The 14,294-nt window shown below is 41.4% G+C and overlaps 1 protein-coding gene and 1 long non-coding RNA gene across 5 annotated transcripts; both read right to left on the bottom strand.

The window, feature by feature from the left end:
- Positions 613-1,344, bottom strand: LOC109829593 (growth-regulating factor 1-like). 2 transcript variants are annotated; one of them, XM_020396657.1, is made up of 2 exons: positions 1,133-1,344; positions 613-1,038 (listed from the first exon to the last, which is right to left on the bottom strand). In XM_020396657.1, exons 1-2 carry the CDS (start codon positions 1,338-1,340, stop codon positions 632-634), a joined length of 615 nt encoding a protein of 204 aa, XP_020252246.1. In that variant the 5' UTR covers positions 1,341-1,344; the 3' UTR covers positions 613-631. The 2 variants fall into 2 exon arrangements, with proteins under 2 accessions (XP_020252246.1, XP_020252247.1); XM_020396658.1 differs by having other exon boundaries at positions 1,166-1,344.
- On the bottom strand, positions 10,996-14,284 carry LOC109829592. Of its 3 annotated transcripts, none has more exons than XR_002244087.1 (4): positions 14,089-14,284; positions 11,835-11,874; positions 11,501-11,754; positions 10,996-11,298 (listed from the first exon to the last, which is right to left on the bottom strand). It is a non-coding gene; the product is annotated as an uncharacterized LOC109829592 (long non-coding RNA). The 3 variants fall into 3 exon arrangements; XR_002244086.1 differs by having other exon boundaries at positions 11,501-11,605; XR_002244088.1 differs by lacking the exon at positions 10,996-11,298 and adding an exon at positions 11,337-11,368 and having other exon boundaries at positions 11,501-11,605.

The raw sequence follows: 14,294 nt of genomic DNA, 5'->3' as shown, positions 1-14,294 counted from the left end.
TGGCTACAGTACAAATCCAGTAAAAATGGGACAACATGAAGACTGTTTGTGATGCCTCAAATTATAGTTCAATGTAGAGTGGTGACTAAGAGTTGAGACTTGAGAGAGTTTATAAGGTAAGTCATGAAATTCAAGTATAAAATCGGCTAGTCGATTTTGACAGTGATTTAAGCTAAACAACACACTATACTCGTTGGGTTCCATGGTTTACAAGGCCCGAATGAGCTCGCACGTCCAAGGCGTGATAGAATTGCATAGAGGCAGCCATGTAAGATTTTTTTTAATGCCACATCATCTTGCAATTTAACGAAACAAACAAGAAAATGCTTAAAAGTTACTGTAGCCTAATTTTTTTTTTTTTAAGCATCTTTCAAGCAAAAGAGGCCAACCGAACAGGCCCCAGAAATATTAGGTCGATAGAGTCTGATGTTAACTCTTGTTTGTCTCTTTTCTCTCGTGTCCTTCCCACAGAACTGGCAATCGGAACTGGACTCTAGTACAAAGGCAAGGAAATATGGACATAAATTCTGTGATAAAAACATCTCATAAAACCCATCAAAACTGCTACCGGGTAATCCTAAAAGAAAGAACTAAACTTAAAAACAATCGCCACAACAAAGAAATCACACGCTCAACTCCTGCAGATCGAAATCGAGAGCTCAGTACTGGCACAATCCCCCCTCTCGTCACCGAACAAGCTAAGTTGAACCTTCGGACTTCTCTTTGCCTCTTTGCTCCTGAGATCAGCTCCAAACACGAAGCAATGCTCCTCCCCCTCCTCTTTCACCTCCTCTTCAGCTGGCCGTGAAGACAAAGCCAAAGGCCGCGGCGTAAAGCTTGAACAGGAACTGCAAGCCGAGCTGCTTGTAAACAGAGGCATTGCAGGATTCTTAGTGAAGCACTTCTTGCCTCTGTGCTTGTGCCTCTCGCAGTACTTGGAGTCACCGGAGGCCTCCCTCGAGCACCTCCACTTCTTGCCGTCTGTTCTCTTGCACCTCCACGGTTCCGGGTCTTCCTCTACCCTCCTCCCATAACTCACTACACGAGAAATAAAATAAAAAAAATATTGTTTGAGACCGTACGTACGTGATGTATATATATGTACATTTTTAATTATGCACATCTATGTAACCTTTTTTCAGACTTGGAGGTGATGAGACCTTACTGGAATGGTGAAGAGAAATGGGTTGGAGGGAGAAGTTTCGACGAAACGGAAGAATGAGATGTGAAGGGATGGGAATGCCCGAGGCCATGTAGTTGAAGATGAGAGCTTGGAGCTCAAGCTCCTGCCGCTGTGATGTTGTGAATGGCTGCCTGATTCTGCTGAAATCCATTATCATCACAAGATTGACGAGAGAGAGAGAGAAAGGAGAGAGACGAGAGGGAGAAGGGGGCGATGGGTTATGTCATATAATGAGGTGGGGGGTTTATTTGTCTTGAAGCGGCATAGGAAGCGTCATTCAGTCAAAAGGGTGCGGATCTTCTGAGGGGGTGTTTTGAATGGAAAGATGCAGTGTAAATACACTGAAAGATGCACTGTTCCCTCTTATTCAGATGCTGCCCACCCAGTCAAAATCTCTATGGCCATGTTTAGTATATGTAACATGTAACGGTGGTTATTTGACAAACTATTATTAGTTAGGTGTCCTAAAAGTAAAGGTTTATTTTCACTTTGGTTCCCCAAAGTTTACCTCTATTCTCAAGTTGATAGTCCAAAGTATTAAAAAAAAAAAACATTGGTAACCTATAGTTTCAGTTACATTTTATTTTGATACCATGTCCCACATTTGATTAGACTTTCTGTTAAATTTACGTCATTTAGGGATTGTTTGGTTCACTAGGAAACTAAAGAAAGCGCAATGGAAACCTTCTAACACACCACCTTGAAAAACTTTTAGCCAAAAGATTCTTTATCTTGTGTTTGATAGATCCATTTCATCTGGGAATATATTTCCAACTGAATTGAAACAACAGCAAGCATCAATTTTTTCCCTTGAAAATCCAATTCTTGGATATTTGCTCGAAAATGAGCTGGAAAGCTAATTTTTATTATTAAGACATTGAGACACTAAAAACGAGGGCCGGATAGTGACCTGAAAAGAAATGCTCGCTTGTTTTTAAAAAATCTTTAGTTTCTTGTTTTGTTGTGTTTCATCCAGAGTTGTGTGTTTCATCCAAATTAAGGATTCAAGTGGAACATGTTTCCACCCTTGATTTTCACATTGGAGGGAAAATTATGTAGGAAGCGTTTTTTTTCCATGTCAAAAATTGTGATTAATATTGCCATATATAGATGTTTCATGATAAAATCTTAATATTGTTAAAAAAGAGGTTTTCGGTTAACCAGGAAATTAAAGGAGGGTTTTACGATACTCCGAAAGTCGTGGGAGGCGTTTTCAGAATTAATCATTTTTTGTGGGTTTCGCTTTTAAAAGATAATTAAATCTGTAGACGAAGGAAGAGCGCTAAACACAAGTCTAATTTTTCTTTATTAAGTGGTGTGATGTTGTCAGAAAATGCAGTTGATGTCTGCTTTTATCATATTATGGGCAAGAACAGAAGTAACAGGCAAGTATGCAGGTTTGTCAGAGGCTCAGAGCTCTCTCTCTCTCTCCCTCTCTCTGTTCTCTGATGCTTTTGTCTTCTTGACCTTTCTCTTTGCAGTCTTCTTGACCTTTCTCTTTGCAGACACCTACAGGCTAAAAAGGACTGATTACTCCATAAACCAATGGTGTGTTTGGGAGTTTACTTAGGGAAGGGAAGGAAGGGGAAGGAAGGGGAATTTTTCCCCTTCCTTCCCTTTCCCTCCATTACACCCCAATTTGGGGTGTAAGAATTTGGGCCAAATTTCCCCTCCATTCTCCTCCTCTACCCTCCAAAATAAAACTCCCAAACAAGATTAAAATAAAATTTCCCTTCCCTTCCCCCTCTCTACCCTCCATCCAAACAGGCCACAAGAGTAAAGCTGTCAGAAGAAACAAGAGAGAGAAAAGAGAAAGCGGTCCTCTTATTAACGGGTTTTCTATTTTTTTTCCCCCTCACCTGAAACCGATAGCTCTTATTCGTATTTATCTACATTTTCCTATGATGGGCTTTTATCAGAGATGACGAGCGTTTGATTGGAAAAGCGGGGTTTTATGGTTCACCGAGTTTAGCGAAGAAAATATGTGCTCTTTTTGAAAAGACTGTATCTCGCAGAGATCATCAGTTAATGGAGCGTTTAATGACCTATTTCGTCAAACTCATACAGTTCTCAGTCAAAATTTCGTTTGTGTAGTCAGTCCTGCCATTAATTAGAAGGTAAAACTTTGGTTTTGACCCTCTGTGTTGATTGTGAACTGGGAAAGCCCGTTTGACTGAGATCAGCTGAACTCTTTGATAAAGCCCTTGGACCCAAAAGACCCATGTGATTCGCCCTTTATACTTAAAAAAAAAGTCCAAAGAGATAATTCCGGATTTTGAGTTGATGCTTTTTGGATGGCAGAGATGGATTGACAAATTTAGGGGGAAATTACAGAAAATCCTTCGTGAACCAAACAAAATTCGGGTCGGTTTGGGAGGTGAGGTTTGGATTTGAAGGGGGGGATTTAAAATCAATGGATTTTGTTATCGAGATGTCTTTTGTGTTACTGTAATTGCGTATGTATAAGGGCATATTTGTAATATTGTTCAGGTGATTAATATAAATACCACAACCTAACCCTAATTAGGGTTGAGGAGCTTAACTATCTCCAATTCGTCTACCACCCAGCTCGTCTGCTGTCGAGTCCGCAAATTAATCTATCTTCATCTCCCAACTTACCGCCGTCGTTCTCCTCCTTCAAGCACCATGACATCATCATGATCATCATCAAGTTCTCTTTCTTCAACTCTCACAACATCGTCCTCCCCATCTTCCTTTGCTAGAAATCCCTTCTCTCTTCATATCAAGGACTTGCTTCATGTTGAGTTGGACTCTTCTAACTATTTATAGTGGAAGCATCTACTACTAGGGTTGTGCATTGTTCGGTCCAGACCGAAAAAACCGACTGAATTGACCAAAAATTTAACGGTTCGGGTCGGTTTTGTTTGTAGGTCGGTTTGCATCGGGTTGAAAACTTTTCAACCCGAACCACCCGAACCGACCGCATCACTAATAACACTATAATTTTTAACACATACTCATTAGAAACCATACTCGACCCGTTCACTAAAATCCCTCAAATCTCAATACACAAACCCTAATTTGAGTTATATGAACCTATTTTGAAGTAATTCCTTACTCCTTAGAGAGGCTTGTGGCGAGGATGTTTCTCTTTTCTACATATCTTTAAGGATAATTATGCCTTCTTAATTATTGTTGCTTGTCTTGAACTCTTGGGTCTTTGTATATTAAAATAGCTTCTTTCCTTCATATAGCTTATAGATTTAGTTGTTTTGTTTTAAGTTGCAGCTGATTGTTGCTACCCCTGTGATGTTTCCCCTTCTTTATCGTTTTATCTTGATTAGATTAGTGTTTTTTTTTTCAAAATCCTTGCATATTAGTACCTATATAAGTTGTGAATAAAGCAAAAGAAAAGGTTGTATAATAGACATGAATACATTTGTCTACAACATTTGAATACATCTTGATTAGAACCGAACAAACCGAACCGAACCGCACCGAAACGACTTGCAACAGTTCGGTTCGATTTTGAATAATGGATGGTTCGGTTCGGTTGTTCAAATTTTGATAAAAACCGAACCGACCGACCGTTTACATAGCCCTATCTACTACTACCGGTTTTTGAAATATATGACCTTGCTGGCCACATCAATGGCAAAACCCCACCTCCTCCAGCTACTAGTGAAGTATTAGGTGATTCCCACAAGATCGAAATCACAAATCCCGCATACAAGTCTTGCCTTGAATGAGAGATATGCGTATTCTCTGTTGGATTAATGCAACAATTAAGAGCAATGTGTTCATAATGCAAAAGAAGCTTGGGATTTTCTTTCATAACACTTTGTTGATGGATCGGCTGCTTGGGAATGATATTTTTGCAATCAACTTCAGAATTTAGAGAAAGGCTCACTATCAGCAGATGATTATATGCAGAAAATCAAACAATTGGCCGATTCTCTTGCTGCCATTGGTCGACTTGTTAGTCAATCTGAGTTGCGATCATGTGTATTCAAAGGTTTGCCTTCCACCTATGCTACATTTATTGGTATTGCATCAGAAAAGGTCCCTAAACCTACATTCCAAGAACTTTGGACAATGCTATTGAATCATGAATCACTCAAAGAGCATACACATGGTATTGCCGATTGCAAATCTACTACTTTGGACAATGCTACTCGTCCCCTCACTCATGCTTTCTCAACTCAACATCCGCGTACCAGTCGAGGGGCATATGGTCATAGAGGAGGTCGATCAAATCATGGGCGAGGTCATTTGAATAATAATTGGCAAAATAGGTATCCTCGTTGGTCATCACAATCAAATAATGTGTGGACATGTCCTACACTGTTGGGGATTCGAAACAATCAATCGAACCCTTGCCCTTCCAGACATTGTGTTGAAAGTAAGAAAGTAAGAATAATACCACAAATAAAGATCTAACCTTGCAAAAATAGTAAAGGAGACGAACACACAGATTTAACGAGACCTTGCAAAAATAGTAAAGGAGACGAACACACAGATTTAACGAGGTTCGGCAACGTGCCTACGTCCTCAGGAGCCACACCACACGAACACACAGATTTAACGAGGTTCGGCAACGTGCCTACGTCCTCAGGAGCCACACCACACAATCTCTTTTATTAATTGAAGAAGAATACAAGCTCTCAAACTAGGATTTTATCTCTCTGAGATTCTCTCTCTTTTTTGCAATCAAAAAGCTCTCTTTTTCGTGTCTTACAAACCCTAAAAACATTTGGGTATTTATAACAAACCCCAGCTAAACAGGATTCCTAAACAGGATAGGAAACAGGGAAACAGCGTCGCGGTCGACCGTCGTACCAAGGTCGGTCGACCGGCCAGAGAGAAAAATTATTACACATTTGCGGTCGACCGCAGCGGCAACGCCGGTCGACCGACCAGAGCAAAAAATCCTTCTTAGTCTCCTGCAGTGCACGCGGTCGACCGGATCTGCCACTGCGGTCGACCGCACGGTCTTCTGACTGTTTTCTTCGTCTTTTCGATTGCAGCTTTGGGTCTACACATTTAGACTAACAATCTTCCACTTGGAAACTAAAGCGCCATCAACGAGGTCACCCGAACTCTCCCCTTCTTCGCATGTATCTTTTCCCTGAAAAAAAATTCTTTCTTCAATCAACATCCCGGCAATCGCGCCGATCCTCGTAGTGTGGCTCCGCCTTCGTCTTCTGCTCGTGAAGGCCAACTGAAGTTGCGCACAAATCTAGTTTCTCAATGGTGACTACCTTTGTCAACATGTCCGTCGGATTTTGACTCCCCAAAATTTTCATTAAGTGTAACTTTTCGTCCTCAATCAGCGAGCGTATGAAATGGTATCGTACGTTGATATGCTTCGTTCTGGCATGATATACTAGATTCTTGGCAAGATGTATAGCGCTTTGGCTATCACAATAAAGTACTCATCTCCCTTGCTTTAGATCCAACTCTTCCAAGCACCCGTTCAACCAGATCATCTCCTTGCTTGCTTCAGTCACCGCGACATACTCAACCTCGGTTGTAGACAAAGTCACAATCTTCTGCAAACGTGAGACCCAGCTCACTGCTGTCGACGCTAAGGTATAAACATACCCCGTGGTGCTTCGTCTCGTATCATGATCACCGGCAAAGTCCGCATCCACGTATCCCTACAGCACCAACTCCTTCCTCCTAAAACATAGTGGTTTGTTTGTTGTCCCCCTCAAGTACCGCATTATCCATTTCACGGTCTCCCAATGCTGCTTCCCTGAATTGCTTACAAATCTGCTCACAACTCCCACTGCATGGGCGATGTCCGGCCTCGTGCAAACCATCGCGTACATGAGACTCCCAATGGCCGAAGAATATGGCACCCTGCTCATATGCTCTCTATCTGCATCTGTCTTAGGCGATTGCTCCTCAGATAGCTTGAACTGACTTCCAAGGGGTGTGCTAACAACTTTAGCATTCTGCATGTTGAACCTCTGAAGTACCTTCTCAATGTATTCAGCTTGGCTCAATCTCAATGTCCCTTCAGCTTCATCCATATTGATTCGCATCCCTAGAATCTGCTTCGCTACGTCCAGATCCTTCATTGCAAATTCCTTTGCTAGCTGTTTCTTCAAACTGTTTATCTCTTCCAAACATGGTCCTGCTACCAACATGTCATCAACATATAATAACAAAATAATGAAGCTGGACTCGAACCTTTTGAAATAACAGTAATGATCCGAATTACATCTTTGTAGCCATTGTTCTGCATGAAGTTATCAAACTTCTTATACCACTGTCTCGGAGCCTGTTTCAAACCATATAAGCTCTTCTTGAGCTTGCACACCATCTCTTCCTTTCCTTCTTCAATGAAGCCAACATGCTGCTTCATGTAGATTTTTTCATCCAAGTTACCATGAAGAAAGGCAGTCTTCACATCCAACTGCTCAAGAAAGAGATCTTCTGTAGCCACCAAGCTCAACACCACTCTGATGGTAGTGAGCTTCACAACAGGCAAAAATATCTCCGTGTAGTCCACTCCTTCCCGCTGTTGAAACCCCTTCACGACTAGTGTGGCCTTATACCTCTTGCTTCCATCACTCTCCTGTTTGACCCGGTAGACCCATTTATTGTGCAAGGCTTTCTTCTGCGCAGGTAGCTGGGCTAACTCCCATGTCTCATTAGTGAGTAGAGAATCCATCTCCTCCTGCATCGCATGCTCCCACTGCTGAGATTCACTCACTTGCACTGCCTCTTCATAACACTCCGGCTCTCCGCTATCTGTTAAGAGTAGATAATCAAGTGACGAGAGGTATTTAGGATTTGGTTTGGGTACCCTAGATGACCTCATAAGCTCTACGCCCTGGGTAGTAGCTTCTGTACCTGTAGTCTCCTCCGTTCTACGATCAGAACTGACATTGTCGCCCCCATCTGGAAGTTCCTCCAAATCCATGTATTCGGATCCACCTGTATCCGTAGTGCTGTTCCTACTGCTTTGGCTATCCTTGGCATTGTCCCTGTCCTTGTACATTACCTCCTCATTGAATATCACGTCCCGGCTCTTGATGATCTTCCTGTTCTTCTCATCCCAGAGACGATACCCGAACTCATCAACACCATATCCAATGAATGTACACTTCTGTGACTTAGCTCCTAGCTTGTCCCTGACATGGTCACTGATATGAACATATGCCACACAGCCAAATACTCGCAAGTGTGAGAGATTTATCTTCTTGCCACTCCAAACCTCCTCTGGAATCCCAAAATCTAATGGAACTGATGGCCCATGATTAATCAGGTAGGCTGTCGTATGCACCGCATCCGCCCAAAATGTCTTAGGCAGACCTGCATGTAATCGCATGCTCCGCGCACGCTCAGTTAAGGTCCTGTTCATTCTCTCCGTAATGTTGTTCTGTTGCGGTATCCCTAGAGTGGTTCTCTCTAAACGAATCCCATTCGTAGCACAGAACCTCTTGAACTCCTCCAGCTCGTATTCTCCACCATTATCTGATCTCAAGCACTTCACCTTCAGATCTGTCTCATTCTCGACCATGACCTTCCACTTCTTGAAGATTTTGAACACCTCTGACTTGTGCTTCATGAAGTAAACCCACACCTTCCTCGAGTGATCGTCGATAAAGGTGACATAGTATCTCGAACCGCCAAAAGAAGACACACTGGCTGGGGCCCATACATCTGTATGAATCAACTCTAGCTTTTGAGCCTTAGGTGGCCTTCCACCCTTCTGGAAACTAACCCGCTTCTGCTTCCCAAAGATGCAGTCTTCACAAACCCCGACTTCCACGGTGTCGATCCCGGTTAGCTTTCATTGTGAATGTAGGATTTTCATCCCCTTCTCGCTCATGTGTCCCAGCCTATTGTGCCACAGATCTGTACTCTCCTTGCCAGCTGCAATTGCGAGGGTGTCACTCGCATGTGAAGTGAGGTAGAGATTTCTCGTTTTATTACCACGGGCAACAACCATCGTACCGTTGGAGATTTTCCATGAATCCCCGGTAAATGTCGAAACGTAGCCTTCTGCTCCAAGCTGTCCCACCGAAACAAGATTCCTCTTCAGCTTCGGCACATGTCTCACGTTCTTCAAGTTCCACTTAGAGCCCTTTATCTGTATCTGAACGTCGCCCTTTCCAACAATATTGCAAGGTTCATTGTCCCCCAAGTATACTTTACCAAAGTCCCCTGCTACATAGTTCTGAAGTAGTTTCCTATTAGCAGTGGCGTGGAAAGAAGCTCCTGAGTCGATGACCTAAGAATCAGAATCGCTATCCATAGCAAGGATCAAGACATCCTGCACGATATGAGCCTCCTGCTCACCCGCATCCTTTTTTGGTGCTTTACAGACCGAAGACATATGGCCCTCCTGGCCGCAATTCCAACACTTCCCTTTGATGGTTCTAACCTTTGAGTTTGACCTCTTCTTTACTGATTTCGACCGATCCCTGCTCTGGTTCCCTTTCTTCTGGCTTCTGCCTCTCTGCTCGAAACGTAGGGCTGAACCTAAACCTTCTGATTCGGACGGTTTCTTTCTAATCTTCTCGGATAGAATCATGCTCACAACCTCACTCAGCTTTAACTTCTCTTTCCCCGCCGAATTGCTGATTGCTGTCACACAACCCGCCCAACTATCCGGCAATTGCGATAGTAGTAGAAGGGCCTGCACTTCGTCATCGAACATGATGTCCACGGAGATAAGTTGATCAACAATTATGTTGAACTCGCTGAGGTGCATCGTGAAGGACCGTCCTTCAACTATCTTGAGGTTGAAGAGAGTTTTGACTAGATGCACATTGTTTGCTGCCGACGGTTGCTCGTACATCTTCGCAAGCGCTTCCATAAGCCCCACCGTCATCTTCTCCTTCAGAATATTGTGGGCTACTGATTTGGCGAGCAACAACCGGATTTGCCCTAGAGCCTTCCTATCCAGTACTTCCCAATCACCATCTGACTCCTCTTTCTTCTGCCCCTTTTCCTTGCCCATCAGCGGGCGATACAAGTCCTTCTGGTACAGATAGTCCTCCATCTGCGACTTCCAGTAGGCGAAGTCTGAACCGTCAAACTTCTCGATCTTTGATTTGTTTTCCTCTGCCATGGCTTTCACACAAATTGCTGAACAAAGCTCTGATACCAGTTGTTGGGGATTCGAAACAATCAATCAAACCCTTGCCCTTCCGGACCTTGTGTTGAAAGTAGGAAAGTAGGAACGATTCGCGGTCGACCGCCGTGCCAAGGCCGGTCGACCGGCCAGAGAAAAATCTGTTTACAGGGTCCTGTGCACATTTGCGGTCGACCGCAGCGGCCACGCCGGTCGACCGACCAGAGCGAAAAATCCTTCTCAGTCTCCTGCAGTGCACGCGGTCGACCGGATCTGCCACTGCGGTCGACCGCACAGTCTTCTGACTGTTTTCTTTGTCTTTTCGATTGCAGCTTCGGGTCTACACATTTAGACTAACATACACACACTAGTAGAAAATAGGGCAGTGGCGACGGGGAAATCCGTCACCAATGCCCCAAAATCCATTACCAATACATATTGGTGACGGAAATGGATCCGTCGCCAATAAATCCATCGCCAATAAGTATTGGCGACGGGGTTCCCCGTCACCAATACTTATTTGCGACGGACGACTATTGGCGACATAGGTATTTACCCGTCGCTAATGTTTTAAACATTGGTGACGGATCTACCCGTCGCCGATGTGCATTGGCGACGGGGAAATCCGTCGCTAATGTATATATTTACGCAATTTTTTTTTTACTTTTCTAGTAACCTCCCATACGAGAATACACATATAACCTGTATTGACATCAATCGAATGATGATATTTAACAATATATCATAAAATCAACCATGATATACATTCACATTCCAAATGAATACTCATCCAATTTCATCCGTCAATCCACAATATCGAACAATACTCATCATATAATCACAATCACAATACATCTCGCATGCTCAAATAATATTCATTCACTACGCAATAAAATCATAAATATATTACATATAGGTAAAATTCAAAAGTCATAATATGTCTTAACACAAGTCTCACTCACTCCTCGTCATCGTTGTTGTCGGTATCCCTATTATCAGCGTCATCTGCATTAGAACGTTGTATCGTTCTGCTGCTCCCTACGGGAGTACCTCCTCTAACCTGAAAAGATTATCACTCCACATAAGATATATATATACCTGCTGCTCCCTACGGGAGTACCTCCTCTAACCTGAAAAGATTATCACTCCACATAAGATATATATATACCAAAAATATCATAATAAATACATATATGCTCCACATAAGATATATATATACCAAAAATATCATAATAAATACATATATGTCACATCATATATACCTCTGTACCACCATGAACTTCATGCTCGTCAAACGACAACTTAAAGATAGCTAAGTATATCGACTCGGGAAGAATCTCCTTCAACGACGGACAATCACTGAGGCTCTGCACAACATCCCATGTACATGATGGATAATTAAAGTTAACTTTTGTTTCTTAATTTTTTATGTGTGATACGGATACCTAGCTTTTAATAGTTTGGAAGCTTGAGCTGAGACAATGTGGGCATTGTTATCATGCTTTTGCTTTGGTGGCTGTGGTAAAGTTATTCGAACATTGATGAATTCTAATTAGAAATACATGTGTGCAAATATGAAATTAAGTTTATACTTACATGCGTATCTGAGACCCACTAACTCCATAATCTTCGGAAGCTGTTAACACCATTAGAAACAGTTCAGAGAAATGTCAACAGACAAACTTAATATAAATTCACTCTAGAAAGTAAAAAAAAAGGCTAAATATCTTTATACAGAGTGAGACAAAGTACTCCATAACAGCATAATGTTGCTAAATAGTGTCCAATATCCAAGTAATGAGATACATTCTCAGATCATAACTCATCAACTTAGGATTGTAGAGAGATTTGTTGTCTCGGAGGAACAAACGCACAAGATCACAAATTCATGCATGCAGTAGACAACCAAGAGTAGAGAGACATGGCATATCAGTCCCAGGACCAGGACGATTATACAGTGCAGTGTTGGTTCATATGTACATATTTAAACAAGTACTAACTGGTGCTACTCCCCCTTAAATGTAGATCACTGAGTTATGAGTAACATTTGCAGAATAGTAAACCATATTACATAAGCATGAATATGTCTACCAAATATGCAGAATAAGTACCCGATCTAACTCTTTTACAAGGATAAATTAAGCCAATTATTATATATCAACAAGATTACACTAGTGCATACAGATACTATGTAAAATTCAATATTCAAAAGATAACTTTAGCTACAGTAATAGCAAGAATAAGAAGCAAAAAGCAAAATCCTTTTGTTCTGTAAAGCTGAATTATACTCTATATCAAAATTATGGGAGTGTCTTAAGGAATTCAGTCAAGTTTCAGGGCTGTAAAGCTGAATTATACTCTATATCAAAATTATGGGAGTGTCTTAAGGAATTCAGTCAAGTTTCAGGGCTTGAACCAAATCCCTCCAAATGCTCTAAAATTATGGGAGTGTCTTAAGGAATTCAGTCAAGTTTCAGGGCTTGAACCAAATCCCTCCAAATGCTCAGTCTTCATGAGTGGGGTTGATGATAATTTGAAGCATCAAATTTGTGCTCTTCTTAACTTCTCTGAAGGTATTTTACCCATGAGGTACCTGGGTATGCCACTAATTTCAAAAAGACTCTCTTGGCTTGATTGCAGTCCTCTCATTAACAAAATTGCTGTTCAAATCCAAAATTGGTGAAGCAAAAAAATCATGTCATATACTGGGAGGTTGCAGTTAATTAAATCAGTTATTTTGGGTATACAAATTTTTTGGACTAGCAATTATATCCTACCAATTAAAGTTCTGGAGAGGATTGACAGTATGTGCTCTGATTTTTTATGGGGACATAAAATCCATTTAGTCTCCTGGAATTCAGTCTGTCAAGACTTCAAACAAGGTGGTCTGGGTCTGTTTTCTGCTAAATATTGGAATTTTTCAACAGTTGCAAAAGTGCTTTGGATGATACATCTTAAAAAGGACATCCTGTGGATTAGATGGATCCATGGTCATTATTTGAGACAAAATGATATATGGCAGGTGCAGGCAAAAGCAAGTGATTCTTGGACATGGAGGCAACTTTTAAAAGTAAGAGATATACTGAAGAATAAAACTGGAAGTGTGGCTAATTTGACAAATGCAATTAACAGCTGCTGCATTAATGGTAAAGTCAGTATCTCTTCTATTTACAGGATTATTTTCCAGCAACATGACTTATTTGAAGGATCTGACACTATTTGGGGGGGTTGGCATTACCCCAAGCATTCTTTCATATTATGGCTTGCATCTCTTTATAGACTTCTCACACAAGACGGGTTGTGTAACATGAGGTTGTTTAGTTCAAGCCAATGTGTGTTTTGTTCAATTCAAACAGAGTCATGCCAGCACATATTTTTTGAGTGCCAATATTCAGCCAATGTATGGAATAAAGTGATGGAATGGATGAAGTTCAATTGGAGATCATGCTCATGGGACCTGATAATGAACTGGTTCAACCGGAGCTTGAGAGGGAAAAGCTATAAAAAGAAATTGAAGAGAATTGCTCTATCTGTGTCAGTGTATATGCTATGGCAAGAGAGGAACTTCAGGATTTTTCAACAACAAAGAGCAACAAGAAGCCCTGACTCACTCTTTCGTGCAATCAAACTCAGTGTATATAAAAAAGTTCTGAATGATAGATTTCCACAACATATATTACAGTTCATTGATAACCTGTCATAGAGTTAGACTGGATTTTTAAAATCAGTCTATTGTTTTGTTTCTTTGATATGTACAAAACTTTCTATACTTGGTGATGAATAAAATTTACATTCATTTACCAAAAAAAAAGAATAAGAAGCAAAAATGAAAAAAAGAAGAATAAATTACCATCTGACCAATTACTGTAGTGACTATCACAGGGGCATCTCTATACCGCAGACCAACTGACTCAGCTACGCCTGAATGCTCAAGGACCTGATATTGTGATGAGAATGGATGCGTATATAAGAAAAGCTTTTGAAGAAATATTTAACTTCACTTGGCGAACTGACCTATAATAGTAAACAAATGAGTTCAAAATTATTCACCGGGGT

The sequence above is a fragment of the Asparagus officinalis genome, chromosome 2 (assembly GCF_001876935.1).
Source record: "Asparagus officinalis chromosome 2, Aspof.V1, whole genome shotgun sequence".
Lineage (NCBI taxonomy): Eukaryota > Viridiplantae > Streptophyta > Magnoliopsida > Asparagales > Asparagaceae > Asparagus > Asparagus officinalis.
This window is presented reverse-complemented; position numbering and strand designations above follow the sequence as displayed.

Coding starts and splice junctions, on each gene's coding strand:
- LOC109829593 (XM_020396657.1), bottom strand. CDS start 1,340: ATGATAATGGATTTCAGCAGAATCAGGCAGCCATTCACAACATCACAG. Junction 1,039..1,132: donor ACCTCCAAGTCTGAAAAAAG/GTTACATAGATG, acceptor TTTCTCGTGTAG/TGAGTTATGGGAGGAGGGTA.